The following is a 19,954-nucleotide window of genomic DNA, read 5'->3' as shown; positions in this document are numbered from 1 at the left end:
GTGTTGTTCATTTTCTTCTAGCAGGTTGTATCTCTCTTTTTTTTTCTTTTTGTGAAGCTTCATTGGTGCTGATGCTGTTGTCAGATTGTGATGCACGACATTTCATGAATAATTAAGAGCAATGACAGCTCGCCTCGCAAATCATAACTGCCTGCACTCCATTCAGTGTTTACTGAAGCATATTTTCGTTCGGATTATGATTTTGCTGCTGCCTCATTATCACCATCTTGTGTAGCATCATTGTGTGAACTAAAGCAAAGGAGGCTGAATGTAACAAAGTTCTCTGCATGGGTTAGGTGTATCCTCCCGTCTCCCTTTGTGCTTTCACTTACAATACATGTACTTTGCATTCATTCATAATGCATTTTGTTTAAATGTCACTGTGTAGGAGGGAAACAAAAAATGTATTCATTTCTTTGGATGTTTTGGGGTTACTGCTTAAAATAAGCTGTTTTATGTTACTGAGGTGTTAATGCTTCTATTACATGCAGCCAGGTGACTCATGTTTGATGTGTAGCCCTGCTACTTACTGAGCTGGGTTGTGTTGTGTGTGTGTGCTCATTTTTAATTAAGGATGATTAAACCAATTAAATCTGAGGTAGTAATTTGTGATTTTATTGAACCATATATGTCAAAATAAAAATTGTATTCCATATAAGCATCTTTGGCAATTACAACCAGAAATAATATGCCAACAAACCTTTTCATTATAGAATTTTTAACCCTGACATTACACTATGTCCTAAAAGAAACATACAGTAGTAAAAAAAAAAAAACAATACAGACATAGGGTAACGGGGGTGAGGTCCTCAGTCCCAACTAGCTGTAAGTCTTCTCCGGCAACATATTTGTCCCAGTTAAGCTTCAGACTTGAGAGTTTTTGCAAAGCAGGCACCACATTGGACCTCTTGACCATGCAAGAACATGGTGGTCAGCAGATCTCCCAGGACCTTAGCACACCCACCACACTGCACAAATATACTCAATATTAACATTATGCAATGCAAAGAGCCTGTTATTCAATATACAGTAAATATAACCACAAATAGATGGTATGTGCATTATGTTTTCTAAATGACAGAACAAACCTTTAGGCAGTCAGGGTGGCAGATCACCGCAGGTTCACTGAGAAGGAGCTTGACATTTCCATCAATTCTTTTGTCACAAAATGAACAAACATTGGATTTCCTGCAGCAGAGAGAAAGTGTTTGTCGTTGTTAACTTTTCTGTACAAACTTCGCATCTATACCATAACAGTATGTTTGAGTTACTTTGTATAACTTACATAATGTTTGAAATTCTAAACTGTGAGACATTACCTGATGACATTCTGTTTTTGAGTGGGTTGTTCCTTCTCCTTGGACTTTTTAAATATTTCAGATCTACAAGAAAATGGACATCAGCAAACAATAAGATGCATTTTATAGCTCAAGTATAAACACATATATAAAAAACTGAATAAATGTGAGGTGGTTCCTTATCATAAGGGTTTACTTACGTGTTGGTATGCTCAGAGCGTTGGTTTGGCTTGGTTTCCTCAGTGTGGGATTGTTTTGAATCTTTTAGAGGCTTAGGAGCAGTTTCAGTTGTCGGTGGCTTAACATCTAATGCTTCGGACAGTTCAATGGGTGTGTAAGAGAACTTCTCCTGAACAGCTGTGACAGGTTCAACAGCATCCTTGATGTTCAACTCCACCACACCATCTGCTGCTCTCTTCGGTGTTGGCTTAACACTTTGCTTGACAAAAGTGTTGACAACAGGCGCAACTTCAAACTCAACTACCTCTTCAGCTTTGGCTGCTGACTCGACTTTACTCTCTAGAGACTTAACTGAAGTTTCAGCAGCAGGTTGAGTAGGCGATTCAGGCACATTACCTGCCACCAAGTCAGGGACTGGTTCCACATTGACTTGGAGAGCAGCCTCTTCTCCTGATCCACCAGTCACAGCAGGGGTGTCAGGGGATGACTCCACAACAACCTTAGCTACAGCTTCAACAGATTCCCCAGCAGCCTGTTCTGGAACACCTTTCTCACAACTCTTCTTGGTAGCAGTTTTAGCAGCAGGTTGAGTAGACAATTCAGATACAGACTCTGCCAATAAGTCAGGGACGGGTTCCACACTGACTTGGAGAGCAGCCTCTTCTCCTGGTGTTGCATTCACCACGTCACTTGTTTTAGGCAATGAGTTGACCACGACCTCAGCTACAGCTTTAACACCATCTGAGAGAGCAGCCTCTTTTTTTGGTGTTACATTAACCACGTCACTTATTCCAGACGATGACTTTGCCACAACCTCAGCTACAGCTTTAACACCGTCTGGAAGAGCAGCCTCTTTTCTTGGTGTTGCATTAACCACGTCACTTATTCCAGACGATGACTTGACCACAACCTCAGCTACAGCTTTAACACCGTCTGGGAGAGCAGCCTCTTTTCCTGGTGTTGCATTAACCACGTCACTTGTTTTAGGCGATGACTTGACCACAACCTCAGCTACAGCTTTAACACCGTCTGGGAGAGCAGCCTCGTTTCCTAGTGTTGCATTAACCACGTCACTTGTGTCAGATGTTGACTTTGCCACAACCTCAGCTACAGCTTTGACACTGTCGTCTGCAGCCTGTTCTGGAGAACTTTTCTCACAACTGCCCTCTGCAGGTTGAACAGCTGTTTCTACGACTGCATTTGCGGGCTCTGTTTTGTTTGAAGGTTCCTCTTGAGATTTCAGTTTCAATGCAGGCCCAGCAGGGACTTCAGCCGTATCTTTACTCTCCTCTGTGCCAGCCGCAGCAAAGATTTCTGCAACTGTATCTTCCACATGAGCATCTGCAGAGACCTTTACCTCATTGTGTTCTATGTTTGACTGCCCAACTGTTGCACCAGCATGTTCTCCTTTGTTTTCTGCAGTTGTGTTGGCGGCTGGTTGCTCTGCAAAATGAACCTCTGAATAGACCTCAGCAGCCCCGTCATTGTGTTGCACATTTGACTGGTAAACTGCCGCGATATATTCTTCCTTGTTTTCTGCAGATTTGTTGGTAACTGATATTTCTTGTTGTTCCACACACTTTTGGGTAAGTTCTTCTTTGGGTGCTTGGAGCCTGTAACAGAGGGAGTTACTTTTTTCCTAACTATGCAAAATAAAAAACGTAACATAATAAAATTAACGAAAATCCCTACACCCAGCAGCAGTTACAGTGAGTAGAGAGATGCTCTTGTGAACTAACTTTGCATCGTCTGTGGTCTCCTCTGTTGATCCCTCAGGCTAAGCACCTTTTTGTAGCAAATTCAGATTTGATCAGCTTTAAACTACTTTAGCTCAAAATTGCCATCAAAGCCAAATGCTCCATAGTGAGATGGTTGAAAGATTATTTTTTGCAAGGGATAATGTAAATGTACAATTTTACATCAGGTAACATATAATTTCTTACTGAAAATGATGTAAACAGATACAACCTTATCAGCAAAGGATGATTAGATGAATGGCAGTTTCAGAATATGGTTCAGTTTCTTCTTTTATATAAGTACCTACACAAAAAATGTTGCAAAAAAGTTGGATCTGCATTGGAAGATGAGCACAACAAATCACATATATAGGACACCAGCATATGAGTGGTAAAAAAAGAAGGGGCAAGCTACATTGACTGATGAAGCAAAGCTGACAAACAGAGCCGTAAATGTCAACACAAAGCTTATTAACGATGTAAATATCACCAAACATGTTGCACTGAAGTGAGGGTGGGGAGATGATTTCTTGAACAAGGAATGGCATCCAGTTACCTGCTTGAGTCAATTCAGTCCCAGTTTGTTTATCTTATCTATTGACTTTGTCGATAATAGATGAGAGACACGCACAAATGGATTGGGTCAATTATGCTTGCAGTAGCTAAACATCTTGATTATCATGCGACTCTTGAAAGATTTTAAGGTTATGGCCCACCTGCACACATATAAAATAATAAACCATGTTAACCTTTTCATTCATTAAGTGACTGGAACTAGTTATTCAATCTGAGGACATGGTGCTGTCCTCAGATATGGCAATAGATAAAGATGTATCTTAATCTGTCGAGGAATGGTACACTAATTATTTGATATAAAATGCTCCATATAAAAAAAGATAAAATGGTATTAACCTAAAAATATCCAATACCAACTAAGAAGGAATACAACCATGTTGGAGTGATATAGAAGGATATTGAAGAGAAACCCTTAGCCTTGTTTTGTTATCTATTTTATAACTATAGTTTCACGTCATATAAGCATTGTGATGCAATTTATTGATTTTATCTGAATATCTCTAAAGTTGGACACTTATTTTTGTAACGGGAATTTTAATTCTTTTATTTTGAAGACACCGTCACTTGACTTTCGTTTTTTCCGCTTGTTTGTGATGCTAACGTTAGCTGTTTCATGCTAGGCAGGGAAACGTGGTTCTGTTAAAACATAACCGGCTCATTTACACTTTCTGAAACCGATAGATATGTAGCATCGAATTTCGACTACAGACTGTCACTTGGTTTATATGTTCAAGCTTAAAACTGTCTCGAAAACCACCAGGCTTCACACCACTGTAGCTAGCTAGCTAGCTGGTTTAACAGTTACAAACAATAACATTACGGTTCGCGCGACGTCACTCACAACAACCACCACAGGACGAGTCCGAGTCATCTTCTGTCCACCACACACCACTAGCTAAATTTTGACGACTCCCTAAGACTAGTAAGTCAGTTGGTATTTTAACAGGTTTCCCTACACAGAAACAGAGCTTTGGCTGTGACAGAAAGTACAAGGAGAGTATCGTTAACGTTACCAGACGTGAGTGAAGTTTCAACAACACTCGAGGCAAACGTCATCATGTCAGAGGTCTTGTTTCGCCACTTAGCTACTTTCCGACAGTTGACGTTATTTTTTTGGCTTTTAAAGAGCATACTGTTTTAGACCCTGTTTACGATGTAAAACTATTAATAAAAGAAGACCACGACCAAGCCTAGACCAGAAATACAAACAGGCTGTGCTTGGACTAACGTTGGGAAGTGTTAAAACAAATTAGCTAAGGTTTATTTAAATTAAGTGATGTGAAAAATATTATTGTTTATCTTTAGGTTTGTGATTGTGACATACATTAGCATAATTAGGTTAATTTATCTATGTCATATTTGTTTTAATGTGTTATTCATGCCTGCATTTCCTGTGCTGTCTCAGAGAAAATGCCATCGAGAAATCATCTCGACAAAATTGGGAGGAAGAAGAAGAAGAAATGGACAGAGGAGGCCATGGAACGTGCTCTGATCGAGGTGAAGTCGGGAAGGTGTACAGTGAGACGGGCTGCCAAAGAGTTTGGAGTCCCTAAGTCTTCACTGGGGGACAGGGTTAGTGGACGGGTGACACCAGGGAGTCGCAGCGGGCCAGCTCAGCTTATAACATCTGCAGACGAGGAGCTGTTGGTGGAGTTCTCTTTATACATGTCGAAGCATGGATTCCCTCTGACGAAACAACAGCTGGTGTCCTTTGCCTCGTCCATTTATAAACGGCAACATCGGAGGGTGGCATTTTCTAAACTAGGTCAGACCTGGTGGCTCAATTTCAGAAAAAGGCAAGAAAAGAATATAACCATTCAGCCAGCAGACAATGTTGTCCGTGGGAGGACGGTTAGTGTGAGGAAGGAAGCAGTGGATCATTTTTTTCATTTACTCAGCGCTGTCATGGAAGCTCACGGGCTCCGAGACAAGCCTCTTCAAATCCTTAACTGCAACGAGGTGGGCTTTCAACTGGGCAGGAAGAGGGTGATTCTCCCCAAATCTGCCACTCTGGGTTGCAAGCCAACGTCAGGCTTGAGGGACCACATCTCCATCCTGGCTTGCTTTAGCGCAACTGGAGAGGACATTCCCCCATTTATTATCTACTCAAAGGCATACCCAGGGGGAGTATGTTATAAGACTCAAGGGCCTCCCAATGCCCTCTATGGATGGTCAGACTCTGGCTGTGTCAACTCGGACCTTTTCAAGAAATGGTTCCTCAAACACTTCCTCCTACACACACCAAAGGAGCGTCCGCTGCTGCTGATTTTTGATGGCCACAAGTCTCCCATTCACCTTGAGGTGGTGGAAGCAGCTCGTAAGGAGGATGTGATCCTTCTGTGCCTTCCACCTCATTGCTCCCACATCCTGCAGCCACTCGACGCGGGTCTCTTTGTTCTCCTAAAGCAGCATTTTGCAGCACTCCTAGGTGATGGTTGTGCCACTGATACCCACTATGCAGTCAGCAAGAAGGAGTTCTCAAGTGTGTTTAAAGAGACGTATCAGTTAGTGAAGGAGGAGGAGGGTGTCAGGATTGTGAAGGAAGGCTTTAGGAAATGTGGCATCTACCCGCTAAACCACTTCACCATCAACGATGGTCATTTAATGCCATTGCACAGCATGGGGCCTGCAGCTGGTCCCTCCTTGTCCACATCAGTACAGGGGGTGCACGCTGTAGGAGACGTCATAGCTGCTGGACCGTCCTCCTAACTCATAACTGCTCAAGACTATCAGTCAGCCATCAGTACCTTTACATAAAACTTGGCTAGTTCTGTCATTTGAATTACACCCCAGCTTGAGTATTGTTTCCCACCTCCTCCAGCTTCCTTGCAGAGTGCTGCGTTTGTCAGCTTGTCAGAAGAAAGGGGTGTCAATATTAAATACATGTCAATGTTGTGGTCAAAGGGTTTTTACTGGACTAAGAAAAAGATATATGTTTTCATGTACACCATTTTTATTTTTAAGTTTTATTTTCTCTAAGATGTCTCTAATTATTGATTTTTTTTGTAAAATATTGGACACTTTGAGGCCCCTTAAAATCCTTCAAATGATAAAACAAGCGGAGAAAGGTTTGGTTGAACTGTTCCCAAATCTGTCCACATTATGGCCATAACCTGTGACAGAGGGTTGAAAATAGATGTTTCTTCATTTCAGGGGATCACAAGCCAAAAACATTGAGAACTACTACTGTACAACAAATGAACTCAAGCTCTGTCATTTTGTCTTGTGATTGATGGCCAGCTAGCTAAGCAAACTAACACTAAGCAGTATGAATAGAGACAGAGTGGGGCTTGATTTCTATTTTAGTGGAGTAAGCTGGAGGCTATTCTGTGAGCTAGCTTGTTAACTGTTCTGGACTGATCAAACAAGCGGTTTAATAATTCAATGTGTATTCAGCTAACATATTCAAGCATGAGAACCAATTTACCTTTATTGTTCTTAAACATATTTAGATAAAAAGGAAAGATTTTAAAACTAAGCCACATTGTCAAGCGTTATCTTGTTTGAAACTCTCCATAATTAAATTAAAAAATACAATGTGAAAATGTAGTTAGATGTTGAGGTCTGGTAACAACGTGTTTTAATACTGACAGAAGGAAAATGATAACAAAAACTGCTAACTCAATTCAATTGTGAATCAAATTATCCCTTTGCTTGAGTATTCTGAATGTACTTGGCCTATTCTGTAGTTACAAAATTAATTTATATTGTCTAAAATAACAAAGAACTATTAAGGAAAGTTGAGCCTGTTTTTTTTTTTTAATTTGGGGAGGGGGGTATTTTAACATAAGTGTCCAAATATATTATGTCTTTAATTCACATAGAAGAATGGACCCTGTATGATCTCAGCAAGAAAATAACGCAGAAAAAAATGAAAATTTAAATATTTTTGCATCACAAATGTGTCCATAGGCTTAATAATTTACTAAAGTGTGTGTGTGTGTGTTCATGTACGTGTACATGCAATAGGTACAGCTGGCAACAATACACAGGCAGGCAACGTATTATGATTACTTTGTAAATTAATGTTTCAGAACATCTCTTCAGTCTAAACAAAGTATGATTATTTAATACTATATTACAGGAAATCATGACTTTTTGTGCTCCGTACAACAATGACACTATTATTTAACACATTATCACTAAAAATGAATGGCTGGTAAAATAGGACAGCTGAAATTGGGGATTTATACATGTGTAATTTTCATTAGGAAGCCGAGAGGAAATACTCAAGTAAGAATTGTGTTCAGCTCAATGATCATGAACCAGCTACAGCACAAACCCGCCTGCAGTGCACTGTTAATGGTAAGATATGTTAATATCACTGATGGGGATTTGTGCCTGAAGCCTTCATATTTTTGTATTCAGTGACGCAACAGAGCCAAAGGTGAATTTCAGTTTGACCTGCAGTACTGCCTTCACTTTGTCCATTTTATAACCCCTGCTGATGTTGCAGGGGTTTTAAAAATGAACAAAGTGATCAGGGAATTTTTTTTTTTGCTTTACTGCATTTTTCACACTTTCACTGGTAATCTGGATGCAACTGCTGCTGAAAGCTAGCCTACATAATTTGAGGTAAGATATAGCTTTGCTAGGTTTTAAATATATCTTTTTCCTGTAGTAATATTTCATGTAAGACAGGTCGAAACACCCCCCTGCTTTATTGTTGATTTTAAAATCAATGAGATCATAATTCAACGAATTAACATCATTCTGCATTGCCGAAGACTTAAAACTAGATTGAGACCATAAACTCAGTATGAAAATGTTTATTGAGGTAATAAATCAAGTGAGAAGTGGGTCACTTTCTCACAGACTTCTACAGAAACCGACCTCCTTTTGCAACCGCACGTGTCGCCCCCTGCTGGGATTCAGATAGAATGCAGGTGAAAGGCACTGCAGCATTTGCAGCACTTTGCTGAACCGGATGCTTTGTCTATTAATATCTCAGTTAATATTAACAGTGCATGGTGGTGAGCTATCACTGAAGGATTGCGTTGACAGTAATGTTGCCATCACTTGGAATTCTTTATGGGGGCGACAGACTCTACTCACTATAGCTTTAAATATGAGGTCAACAGATCTTTTACCAGTGATGTGTGTGGTTGGTTTTCTTGGTTATTTATCTTAATTTTATTTTTTAACATGTTCAAAATAAATGTTATTAAATCAAATGTGGGGAACTCAGCTTTCAGAAGCACTGCCACAGAAGCTCTTGTGTTGAAAATCTTCCACTACTACAAAGCATTTGAAATCAATGTATATTGATTTATATACATATACTGTATACATCATAAAAATGGTGATATCTGTTGGCCAAACCTTTATATTGCATTTATATTGATTGATTGATTGATTGATTGATTGATTGATTGATTGATTGATAGATCAACAGTTAAATCAGAACACAAGAGGTTTTACTGCTTTAATTATTGTTATCTTGTTTAATAAAAAAAGTGATAGCTGTCTGATACTTACTCAAATTTCTTAGTTGTGGACAGGACATAAGAGTTCGGTCTGACCGGAGCGGGTCTGATCTCCACAGCATGGTCTGTTCTGAAAGACAGAAGAAGTGGTGAATATGCAGCATGCATACTTTTTCTCAAAAGGTCAGTGCTTGTGTGTAGTATTAACTAGAATAGCACATCGGCAAAATGCAGGATAGCAAGATAGCATTACATTCAAATTTGTAACAATAAGTCTTTGTTTTTATCGTTGCATGTTAATCACTGAGAATACCTTGCTTTGCATTGCTCTTCTGTTTCCTCTTGTGCCTTCTTGATCCAACAGCCATCATTCTTCAGTGTAGTTCGCACTCTGGTGGTGTAAAACACCTTGTGCCTGTTAACATCTATAACACAAACGCACACGCGCCCTTTCTGTCAGTGTTGGCCACAGAGAATGCTTGCATACAATTTTTAACCTTTAAAAAGGATGAAAAATTGGATTCAAGTGGGACTTACCATTTGACATGATACTGATATTTTCCCAAATTTTCAACCTGATGAAAAAATGTTAAGATTCATGACAGGTTTTATAGGTTCCCATGCAAATAAAACAGGACTCATTTGCTTCCAAACTAGATTTTTCTGTCCATATTCTCCCCACTGACCTCACACCTGATCAGTGACCCAGCATCTCTACACATACTGTTAAACTGAATTCCACGGCAAAATCACTCCGTCAAATTGGAAAGGTGACACTGTATTATCATTTGTCACAGTACTAGAACTCTGAACAACTACAGTACGTTGTGTTGGATCAGAATTTGAAGCACACACTTTGAAATTGTGTATTAAGTCAGTGCTTTTGTTAAAACAAAACTTGTTGAAAAAATGTCATCCTGAAGTAAACAATATCATCCTGACAGAGATGTGTAATAGTGTTCTTTCACAATAGTGTCCATATTTGCTAGCCGCTCTTTTGCTCAGGATCTTAACCCTCCCTGTGTTTACAGTGTCGTGTTCTATCCCACTGCATCTTGTCTGTATTCATTTTGAGCTCCTCTTAACATCTTTTTTAAGATTATTTTCTGCTCATTTTAGGTCTTTAGTTGACAGGACAAATTAAGACATGAAAGGGGGGGGGGGGGGGGGGGGGGATAACATGCAGCAAAGGGCCACAGGTTGGAGTTGAACCCTAGCCCCCTGCATCGAGGAGTAAACCTCCATAAATGGATCTACCAACTGAGCTATCTGGGCGCCCCATCTTAACATTTTGACCTGCGCATAGTCCTTTAATCTCATGTACAATGAATCTCTCTGGAGATGTGCCAGTACCAAATAACCAGATCACATCTATTTAATTCAATTCAATTTTATTTATATAGCGCCAAATAACAACAAATATATATATATATATATATATATATATATCAATACCTGCAGTTAAAATGATCTGCATTGCTGGATATAGAGGTAAGGGATAAGAAATACTAAACTCACCCTTTATATGTGCCCTGAGCAAAGGTACATTTAAAAAGGCAACAGCACATATTATTTCACTCTCACACTAACTCTCTCTCTCTCTCTCTCACACATTTGGGGAGGGGGGTCTTTTAACGTAAGTGTATATGTTATGTATTTCATTCACATTGAAGAATGGTGCCTGTATGATCTCAGGGAGAAAAGAAACTAAAAAAAATGTAAATTGAAATATTTAAAACATTTTTGCATCATAAATTGGTAAATGCACTTAATAATTTACCAAGAGTTGCTGTTTGTGTGTGTGTGTGTGTGTGTGTGTGTGTGTGTGTGTGTGTGTGTGTGTGTGTGTGTGTGTGTGTGTGTGTGTGTGTGTGTGCGTGTATTACTGTATGAATAAGATCACAGTACAGTATTACTTGAAGGAAATTCAAAAGGTTTGTTTGTTGTTTTTTTACCAGAAAACTTACAAGCTTTATGTTTATGATGAGCACGTAGAAACTGTAGAATATGTGTTTAGTAAGATAGTAAGACTTGGTCAACACATGTTTTGAGTTATAATTAGACAAACATATCAATAAATTATGATTATTTTGTAGTCAGATTTCTGAGTGTTTTCTAATTTCCGAGTATTTTTGAAAGCATCTTTCTCACACGCAGGTTCCACCGGAAGTTCTACCGGAACTCGTTGGATCGGGTCTTCTTTTTAGTCGTGTGGTAGCAGCTAAGTAAGTGTTTTTGCTCTAAAATTAAAATTCTAAACTGCCCATTATTTTAATTTTGGTTCAATGTAAATAAAAATAACTTTCCATCAAAGTTGTGTAGGTCGGCGAGAGGAAATAGCATTGTTTCCTTCCTAAACAGCTTTTTTACACCAGGTTAGCATGCTAGCAACTTATTAGCTGCAAGTTAACGTTAGTGGCTAGCTAACTGGCTAGCTTGTGTTCTTTCCTTTATCATTAGCTAGCTAGCTAACTTGTAAACAGCGTATATGCTTGTAGTCAATAAAGAGAGTATATGTCTCACAAAGACAAGTTTAATTAACCTGATCAACAAAAGACTTACTGACGTATTTGATATGTTGCTTAGCTTGTTATTGGATGTGCTTCTTTCATTTAGTTAATGTTTGACGAATGGACTCGTTAGATGTCATTCATGCCTCAGTTGGGAAATTGGTTGATTCAGTAGCGTAACTTTTTATCTCAGTGTCTCTCATACAACTGCAATGATAGAATCATAAATGTCAATGCTCTACACAACTAGCCACATTACCACACAAACATATCACATGTAATTTATAAGGAATTTTACACATCCCCTGTAGACAATTTGTGATTGGGTGATTTGTAGGTAGTTGACAGGTTCCGTACGTATGGTAAGATGTTGTTAGTTTAAATGAGGGCTGCCAAATGCAGCAGTCCCCTCAAGTCTACGTGATATTTGTGTCAGGGGATACATGTTTTTGTTTTTGCCACACTGTATTTATTGGTGTGCACTGTACTGAACAACATGACTTGGTTTTCAGTTCATTTTTGTCCTCCTTTCATATGTTGCTACAGTAGACCCATCAAAGATGACTACAGCTGCAAGACCGACATTTGAGCCGGCGAGAGGAGGGAGGGGTAAAGGAGAAGGTGGAGGTGACTTGAGTGCCCTGTCCAAGCAGTATTCCAGTCGAGATCTTCCGGGTCACACCAAGATCAAGTACAGGTCAGTATCTCAAACATGAATGCATTTGGGTTGTAATCAGTGTGTTGCTGGTTAGACAGGCACAGATTTACATCTGGTATGATACCAGAATCATACCAGAATCATTCCTTTCTTCATCAAATGTTCTCCCGCCCTCAGGCAACCTACCCAGGATGCCCCAGAGGAGGTGCGTGCCCGTGACTTCCGCAGGGAGCTGGAAGAGAGGGAGCGTGTAGCTGCACGTGATAAGACAAGAGAAAGGGGACCAAGAGGTTGGTCTTTCTGAAGATATTAAACTTTTAGTGGACCAAGTCCCTCATGTTATCTAAAGTGTATACCCACAAGAATTTTTTTTTCAAAATACTGCATTGACTCTAATTTTCCAGAGCATACCACATCGTCATCATCATCTTCAAAGAGGCCTAGACTGGATCAGATCCCAGCGGCCAACCTTGATGCTGACGACCCTCTCACTGATGTAAGTGCTTGCTTGTTAGTGGACACTTGGTGGTGATTAGTACTCATTAAGCTCCCTCACCAATGATGCTTGGTTGTTTTCTAGGATGATGAGGACGAGGACTCTGAGGAGGACAGTGATGACGACGACACTGCAGCTCTTCTGGCAGAACTGGAGAAGATCAAGAAGGAGAGGGCTGAAGAGCAAGAACGCAAAGTAATGTATCGTTTTGGACTGACGTGTTTGAACCGGGCTGACAGCACAATTTTGTGTTATGACTTTGTTTGTTCATCCTAGGAGCGGGAGCAAAAGGCAGAGGAGGAGAGAATTCGCATGGAGAATATCTTGAGTGGCAATCCATTGATCAACTTGGCAGGGCAGCAGCAACAGCAAGCACAGCAGCAGCAGATGACCCAGAGTCAGAGTACATTCAGAGTCAAGAGAAGGTAGCTCACAAACACACATATTTATGATTCATGAGTGTTGTATTTGAAGAAAAATGCTTTCTTCACATTTTGACTAATTATCAACAATCAATTTGTTAATATCTTTCTAGGTGGGATGATGATGTTGTGTTCAAGAATTGCGCCAAAGGAGTGGACGAAGCACGGAAGGAGAAACGCTTTATCAATGACACACTGCGCTCTGAGTTTCATAAGAAATTTATGGAGAAATATGTAAAGTAGAGGAGTTTGTGTTAGTTAAATTTATTGTTTTTCTTTTTTTAATTTCATTTCTTTGGTCCTTGCCCTCCTGTTCTCCCTCTGCCCCAAGAATGATAGATGGCATTCAAATACATCCTGTATACAAATGCATTAGTATTTGTACATTCAACTCATAACATGTATATACGTAAATGATTTGGTGAGTTACATATGTTAAATGTGATTCAAGATCTAAGTCTCTCTGTAGTATTTTCTTTTTAAAATATTCATTTCAATAAACAAAGACTTAAAGACTGTCGCAGGAATTTATTCAAGGAAAATCAATGTCGTTATGGAGAATTAAATGTTCACAGGTTTTGAATATATTGCAGCTCTCATTGAGCTTGATCATAGACTTAACAGAATGTGTGTTATACATTTATGTAAATACTAACTTGGTAAATTAAAGTACTTGAACGGGACAAGAAATAAATCAGTAACTTAGTTCAATATATTTATGTAATATGTATTTTATAGAGGAAAAAAAATATTTTGCATAACCACAAAATTAGAATACCATAATTTTTTATTTATTTGTCATTTGAGATGTAAGTTTTGATTTCAGGTTGTCTGACCTAATGTTTTGAAGCAAACCTTATATTCAACCTATGAACACATTGTCTTGTGGAATTTTGGGGGGAATGACAACTTCTCTTTTATACTCCTATTTATCCATCCACAGTACCTATATAATTATCTAATAGCCATTGTGCTCATGTAATTACCAACATAACATGATGCAAAAATTCAATATATGTTCCAACATTGATAGGTGGAATATTAAGCATGTAGATTTTCAACTGTGTTTCATCCATTCTAAGGATCAGCCAGAGAAGGTGTAGTTGGAAGTAACCTGATCCCACAGTTCAGGGTCTTATAAACAAGGAGTGGTTTGAAGGTAACACTGTAACCCAGAAATAGATAAACTGGCGTGTGAGGACAAGAAGAAAAGTATAAAAGAAGAGCTCACATTACACCTCTGATATAAAGGAGAAATGTTTAGGAGTTTAGGAGCAAAAATAAGCAACATAAAACTATATTGCAGTGAGTGTGGTCTTTTTTAAACACATTTGAAATGCATAGGTAATCAGTTAGAAATATTGCCCACCTAATGTCTGTAACAGCTGTTACCAAGAGCAGTGAACGCAGCATGCGACTAGTCAGCATTCAGCCGGCAGGGGGCGCGCTTCTCCAACAATCTCTCCCTTGTGACTGACCAACGCAGGGATTGGGAGGCTGCTGGGAAAACATGGCAGCTTCCTTTTGTTTGTACGGATTTAGTGTTCTCCGAAAGAGGATTTAAAGACATTCTTCAGTGGATAGACGGGTCTCCATCGCACACTCGGTGTTCACACTGCCAGTTATTCCAACACTTGAAGCAGGAGAACATGGAGAAGAGCGGGAGCATCGACAGTTTGGGCTCGAAGCGCTCCTCTTCCCGACATCCAAGTGTTGATTCATTGTCCAGGTAGCTAAACCCACCATTACACTTTGCTTTTAAACCTAGCTAAAAGTTTTGAAACTGACGGGCGACTTTATATTCATGTGTTGTAACTTAGTTAACTTGTCTAACCACAAACAGTGTCATGTGGTTAACACACTGCCACGAAACGACCACTGATGTTGGAAATTAGGGCACCATTTAATGGCTGTTGTCATTAGGGGCTATGTGTATTCTTATCCCTTAGAATCAATGTTCGACTGTGTGAGAGTTTAAGCAAATGGCTATCAGGAGTTCTCTTCAGAGTCCAGAGTAATGCCATATGTTTTTTTATGTCTGACCAACAGCTAAAAATCCTACAGTAGCTAACGTTACATTATCGACTGACTGAGATGGCCATTACTTTTCCCATCAAGCAATTACTCATCTGGAAAAAAATGACTATCAAAGTTTCCCAGAGCCTACTAACCACAAGTCTGACTAATGGCTTAAAATCCCCAAAATTGCTACTTATCCAGTTAAAACAGAATGCAATATATTAATTATTGTGTGTTATTTGGCTAATTATTTAAATAACTGTTTGGGCACAAGTGAAATGGTTACACTTATAGATATAAACATCTTCTGGACTTTCTTTTAATCGTTTGTCATGTTCTCTCTGACCAGTTCTTCCACCTCTCGATCTGACCGATCTGCCCAGGCCAAGCCACCCTCTGGGATGTCCTGCGACTCTGTGGCCACCTCCGCAGATCTCTCCCCAGAGCTCAGGGTTAGTAGCCTGCACATAGTTCACTCACAATCCTCTGCTGTTTCATTAAAGATTAATCAAAATTAGTGAAGTATGACTCTCCTCTTTTCTGCTTCCTTCAGGTTAAGCGCAAAACTGCTGCCAAGGTATGCCATCTCGTGAATTGCAAACTATCCAACACATCTCTTTAAATAATAATAATAATTTCCTTAGCAAATGTCATGGGTTTGGGTCAAAAGACTGCTCCACAATCATGGCTAATTAATCTAATGTTCACAGCAGGTGCTTAGAAATTCAAACAAAGAAGAGCCCCAGTTACTTCCAAATGAAACCGTGCAAGACATGGGTAGGTCCTCTCTTGGTTTATATGCATTAAAGGCCATTTAGCTTTTTTTCACATTAAAGTATGTAATGTATTTGTTGTTATTTGCTAAATCAAGATCATTTTTCTCGTTTTGTTCTATAGCCCAAGACGTCACCTACTTCTGTCCTTTCATTGGAGCACTGAGGGGAACCGTGACAGTTACCAACTACAGACTTTTCTTCAAATGCATGGACAGGGTATGCTTTTGTGAATGTTCCTGAAGCATTATTAATATTTTTTAAAGAATGATTCTGTTTGTTAATGTGCTGTTTCTAGGAACCAGCATTTGTGCTGGACCTGCCCCTTGGGGTGGTGAGTCGTGTGGAAAAGATTGGAAGTGCATCGAGCCGTGGTGATGTGTCCTACGGGCTAGTTTGCAAGGTGAGTAAAATGTGGAAATGGTCTGGAATAGCCACACTTGCTTTATATGGCAATTCAGGTGTTGACAGGCTACAGATGCAAGAACCTCGAGATAGCACAGTAAATGGAAGTTATACAGTTCACAGCCTAAGACAACGAGGATGAACCTCGTCTCATCTCTGCTGTGTAAATAATAATCATAACTCATAGTCATTACAAAAGCGTGAGTATGTGAACAAGCTCCACATTATGTCCACAATAGCATGCTGTTACTGCTATGAAATCATACATACAGCTGTTGACCCCTGAGTTTGACCGTGACCTGCCGCTCTGCCTCTCCACAGGATATACGTAACCTACGATTTGCACACAAACAAATGGAGGACACACTCAGGAAGTCCATTTTCGAAGTGCTGGTGAAATTTGCGTTTCCTGTTTCCAACGGGCTGGTGAGTGATTCTCAGCCGCACTGTCTATGTCGCTGTAGCTCTGCACCGGCTGCTGATGGATGACCTTCTCTCCCACTCTCTACAGCAAATCTTTGCCTTGGAATATGGCCAAGTTTTTCCTGAAAACGGATGGAAGGTGTATGACGCTGTCTCGGAATACAAAAGACAGGTATTTAAACGACACGCATCCCACTGCATAGCCTAATGTTACAGAAAGCGTATGACATTTGTTGCTGCTTGTGTGTTTTAAAGGGTATACCCAATGAAAGCTGGAGGATAACAAAAGTTAACGATCACTACGAGGTTTGTGACACCTACCCATCAACTCTGGCGGTGCCCGTCAACATACCAGACGAAGAGCTTAAGAGAGTAGCTGCCTTCCGAGCAAAGGGAAGGATACCTGTGAGTGACTGGTCTTCAGCATGTATCTAACTGTCCTTTGCAGCTGGATTGCTGGACGGTATGTGGTCATATGTTATACTCTGTGTGTAGGTGTTGTCATGGATCCATCCAGAGAGCCAGGCAACAGTGACGCGCTGCAGTCAGCCCATGGTTGGAGTAAACGGGAAGCGCAGTAAAGAGGATGAGAAGTACCTCCAGGCGATCATGGATGCTAATGCTCAGTCCCATAAACTCTTCATCTTTGATGCCAGGCCCAGTGTCAACGCTGCCGCCAACAAGGTTATGAGATGATGGAAAACTACAACTATAAAATGAAAACCTTCAGATAGGAAGGAAGCTCAGGCTATTCTTACAAAATGGATGAACCATCTTACCCCCTTTTTTTTTTTTTGTCTTCAGATGAAAGGCGGTGGTTTTGAAAGTGAGGATGCGTATCAAAATGCGGAGCTGGTGTTCTTAGATATTCACAATATCCACGTGATGAGAGAGTCACTCCGCAAGCTGAAGGATGTGGTCTACCCCAACGTTGAGGACTCCCACTGGCTCTCCAATCTGGAGTCCACTCATTGGCTCGAACACATCAAGGTACTAATGCATCACTGAGGTTGGAACTGGAAGAGGAATGAGGTCAAATAAAAAAAAGGAAGATGAGCAATTGTGTGTGTGTGTGTCTTAGCTGATCATGGCTGGAGCACTGCGGATTGCAGACAAGGTGGAGTCTGGGAAAACGTCAGTGGTGGTGCACTGTAGTGACGGCTGGGACCGCACAGCCCAGCTCACCTCCTTGGCCATGCTCATGCTCGACGGTTACTACCGCACCATTCGCGGCTTCGAGGTGCTGCTTGAGAAAGAGTGGCTGAGCTTTGGTCACCGCTTCCAGCTGGTAAACACATTTTCATACACTTCTGACAATTCAGAAACCGCATGAGGTGTGATGATGGTCTTTCCAGTTGCATCTCTGATTGTCCTTGTCTGTTCTTTAAGCGTATTGGTCATGGCGATAAGAACCACACAGACGCAGACCGCTCACCGGTTTTCATTCAGTTCATCGACTGTGTCTGGCAGTTGACTCGCCAGGTAAGCGATAAGTAGTGCCCGTGTGTGGAAAATGTCTTCCGAACATGGTTTAAGGACACTAAGAAGGCTGTTTTTTATTTAAGTTTCCTGCAGCCTTTGAGTTTAATGAATACTTCCTGGTAACCATCCTGGACCACCTGTACAGCTGCTTGTTTGGGACATTCCTGTGCAACAGCGAACAGCAGAGGTTAAAGGAAGTAAGAGCATTTTGTTTCTCTCAGCATTTTAAAATGAGACGTTTTAAAGTAAAATATATTGGGGAAAACTGGAGCAGATAGTTTGTTACTAGTATGGAGGTTCCCATGCAGTGTCATGACAACCACACATTTTATTTTACAGGAGGTTCCCAAGAGGACAGTATCACTGTGGGCATATATAAACAGCCAGCTGGAGGAGTTTACCAATCCTTTGTATGTGAACTACTCCAACCACGTGCTGTTCCCTGTAGTCAGCTTACGGCACCTGGAGCTTTGGGTTGGCTACTACATCCGCTGGAACCCGCGCATGAGACCTCAGGTATGTCGAAAAACCTGTCTGCAGTTTAAGGCCTGCCTTTATTGTATTCAAAAGACATTGCACTCCATACATGTTCCATTTTAGTAGTTGAACTAGTAGTTAATTAAGGTATCCGGTGGTATTTAGAAATACTGAAGGTATGATTTTCAATACCGTCAAAAATACAGATGTTCCTCTTTCCATTAAACTGACACAGATACGTATTAAGGCGATGTGTTGTAGTGCACAGCAGGTGCCAACAGAGGTCAGTCTCTACTGGTGGAATAGGCAGCCGAGTTGAAAAAGGAGACAAAGTGGATGGGATAATGTCACAAGACAAGTAAAAAAAAAAAAAAAACTGCCTCTGCTCCTGTTTTGGAGTATTTGGGGTTTAGCCCCTATAGAGCGACAATATATCAATATCGTGATATGAGATATCGTCTTTGATTTTTGATATCGTAGTGAAGTGTGAAGATATTTTGTCAAAGCATCAGTTGTCAACACTACAATATCGCCGCAATATCTATATTGAGGTATTTGGTCAAGAATGTCGTGACATCTGATTCTCTCCATATTGCCCAGCCCTAAGCCCCTATGATGAAGGTGAGCCAGCCAACACGTACAAAGCTGTGTGCATGATTTTATTCAGCTGCCAGTCTGCCATTATGATGATGCCACACATCCTCTCTGTTAAGCCCACCGCGAGGAATATAAGGAAGAAGGGGCTTATTTCCTATGTATTCATTAGAAAAACAAGAATGCCTTTTATTTATCCCACGAGGGGAATTTTCACAATTTTCATTCTGTTAGTACATGATTACCTCCATTACAAACCTGCTCAGGACCTATACATGCTATCACACTAATGGAGATGTGTCCGAGTGAGGAGCGCCCCGAGGAGTTGGGGGTTCGGTGCATTGCTCAAGAACACTTTGGCCGTGCCCAGGGGGGGAACTGGCGTCTCTCCAGTTACCAATCCATACTCCGTACTTTGGTCCGTACAGGGACTTGAGCCAGCAACCCCCCGTTTCCTAACTGAGCTACTGCCACCCCAT

The 19,954-nt window shown here is 40.5% G+C and overlaps 4 protein-coding genes across 9 annotated transcripts in view; 3 read left to right on the top strand and 1 right to left on the bottom strand.

Moving 5' to 3' along the window:
• Positions 1 to 592: 592 nt before the first annotated feature.
• Positions 593 to 9,857, bottom strand: si:dkey-125i10.3 (zinc finger protein 185). Of its 2 annotated transcripts, none has more exons than XM_032533968.1 (8): positions 9,754 to 9,857; positions 9,530 to 9,641; positions 9,269 to 9,346; positions 2,117 to 3,091; positions 1,499 to 1,993; positions 1,320 to 1,382; positions 1,089 to 1,188; positions 593 to 968 (listed from the first exon to the last, which is right to left on the bottom strand). In XM_032533968.1, the coding sequence occupies exons 1-8, from the start codon at positions 9,761 to 9,763 to the stop codon at positions 858 to 860; spliced, it is 1,944 nt and encodes a 647-aa protein (XP_032389859.1). In that variant the 5' UTR covers positions 9,764 to 9,857; the 3' UTR covers positions 593 to 857. The 2 variants fall into 2 exon arrangements, with proteins under 2 accessions (XP_032389859.1, XP_032389860.1); XM_032533969.1 differs by having other exon boundaries at positions 1,499 to 1,977; positions 2,389 to 3,091.
• On the top strand, positions 4,176 to 7,922 carry LOC116700622 (tigger transposable element-derived protein 6). 2 transcript variants are annotated; one of them, XM_032533983.1, is made up of 2 exons: positions 4,176 to 4,808; positions 5,196 to 7,922. In XM_032533983.1, exon 2 carries the CDS (start codon positions 5,201 to 5,203, stop codon positions 6,497 to 6,499), a length of 1,299 nt encoding a protein of 432 aa, XP_032389874.1. In that variant the 5' UTR covers positions 4,176 to 4,808; positions 5,196 to 5,200; the 3' UTR covers positions 6,500 to 7,922. The 2 variants fall into 2 exon arrangements, with proteins under 2 accessions (XP_032389874.1, XP_032389873.1); XM_032533982.1 differs by having other exon boundaries at positions 4,177 to 4,712.
• Positions 9,858 to 11,337: 1,480 nt separating the features above from the next.
• cwc15 (CWC15 spliceosome associated protein homolog) lies at positions 11,338 to 13,759 on the top strand. 3 transcript variants are annotated; one of them, XM_032534015.1, is made up of 7 exons: positions 11,338 to 11,441; positions 12,273 to 12,423; positions 12,562 to 12,674; positions 12,789 to 12,880; positions 12,965 to 13,075; positions 13,157 to 13,305; positions 13,416 to 13,759. In XM_032534015.1, exons 2-7 carry the CDS (start codon positions 12,287 to 12,289, stop codon positions 13,543 to 13,545), a joined length of 732 nt encoding a protein of 243 aa, XP_032389906.1. In that variant the 5' UTR covers positions 11,338 to 11,441; positions 12,273 to 12,286; the 3' UTR covers positions 13,546 to 13,759. The 3 variants fall into 3 exon arrangements, with proteins under 3 accessions (XP_032389906.1, XP_032389907.1, XP_032389908.1); XM_032534016.1 differs by having other exon boundaries at positions 11,345 to 11,445; XM_032534017.1 differs by having other exon boundaries at positions 11,364 to 11,441; positions 12,276 to 12,423.
• A 999-nt stretch (positions 13,760 to 14,758) lies between these two features.
• The window catches only part of mtmr2 (myotubularin related protein 2), a 7,201-nt gene continuing 2,005 nt past the window's right edge, over positions 14,759 to 19,954 (top strand). Inside the window, exons 1-15 of one of the 2 annotated variants that reach the window (XM_032533967.1) lie at positions 14,759 to 15,031; positions 15,671 to 15,773; positions 15,875 to 15,898; positions 16,035 to 16,098; positions 16,219 to 16,313; positions 16,393 to 16,497; positions 16,821 to 16,925; positions 17,011 to 17,094; positions 17,178 to 17,327; positions 17,418 to 17,606; positions 17,727 to 17,912; positions 18,004 to 18,210; positions 18,312 to 18,404; positions 18,488 to 18,601; positions 18,744 to 18,920. In XM_032533967.1, the coding sequence (XP_032389858.1) occupies positions 14,952 to 15,031; positions 15,671 to 15,773; positions 15,875 to 15,898; positions 16,035 to 16,098; positions 16,219 to 16,313; positions 16,393 to 16,497; positions 16,821 to 16,925; positions 17,011 to 17,094; positions 17,178 to 17,327; positions 17,418 to 17,606; positions 17,727 to 17,912; positions 18,004 to 18,210; positions 18,312 to 18,404; positions 18,488 to 18,601; positions 18,744 to 18,920 (1,776 nt within the window). In that variant the 5' untranslated portion in view covers positions 14,759 to 14,951. Of the gene's footprint in view, positions 15,032 to 15,670; positions 15,774 to 15,874; positions 15,899 to 16,031; positions 16,099 to 16,218; positions 16,314 to 16,392; positions 16,498 to 16,820; positions 16,926 to 17,010; positions 17,095 to 17,177; positions 17,328 to 17,417; positions 17,607 to 17,726; positions 17,913 to 18,003; positions 18,211 to 18,311; positions 18,405 to 18,487; positions 18,602 to 18,743; positions 18,921 to 19,954 lie in introns of both variants that reach the window. The other variant, XM_032533966.1, reaches the window with a different exon arrangement.

The sequence above is a fragment of the Etheostoma spectabile genome, chromosome 13 (assembly GCF_008692095.1).
Source record: "Etheostoma spectabile isolate EspeVRDwgs_2016 chromosome 13, UIUC_Espe_1.0, whole genome shotgun sequence".
NCBI lineage: Eukaryota > Metazoa > Chordata > Actinopteri > Perciformes > Percidae > Etheostoma > Etheostoma spectabile.
This window is presented reverse-complemented; position numbering and strand designations above follow the sequence as displayed.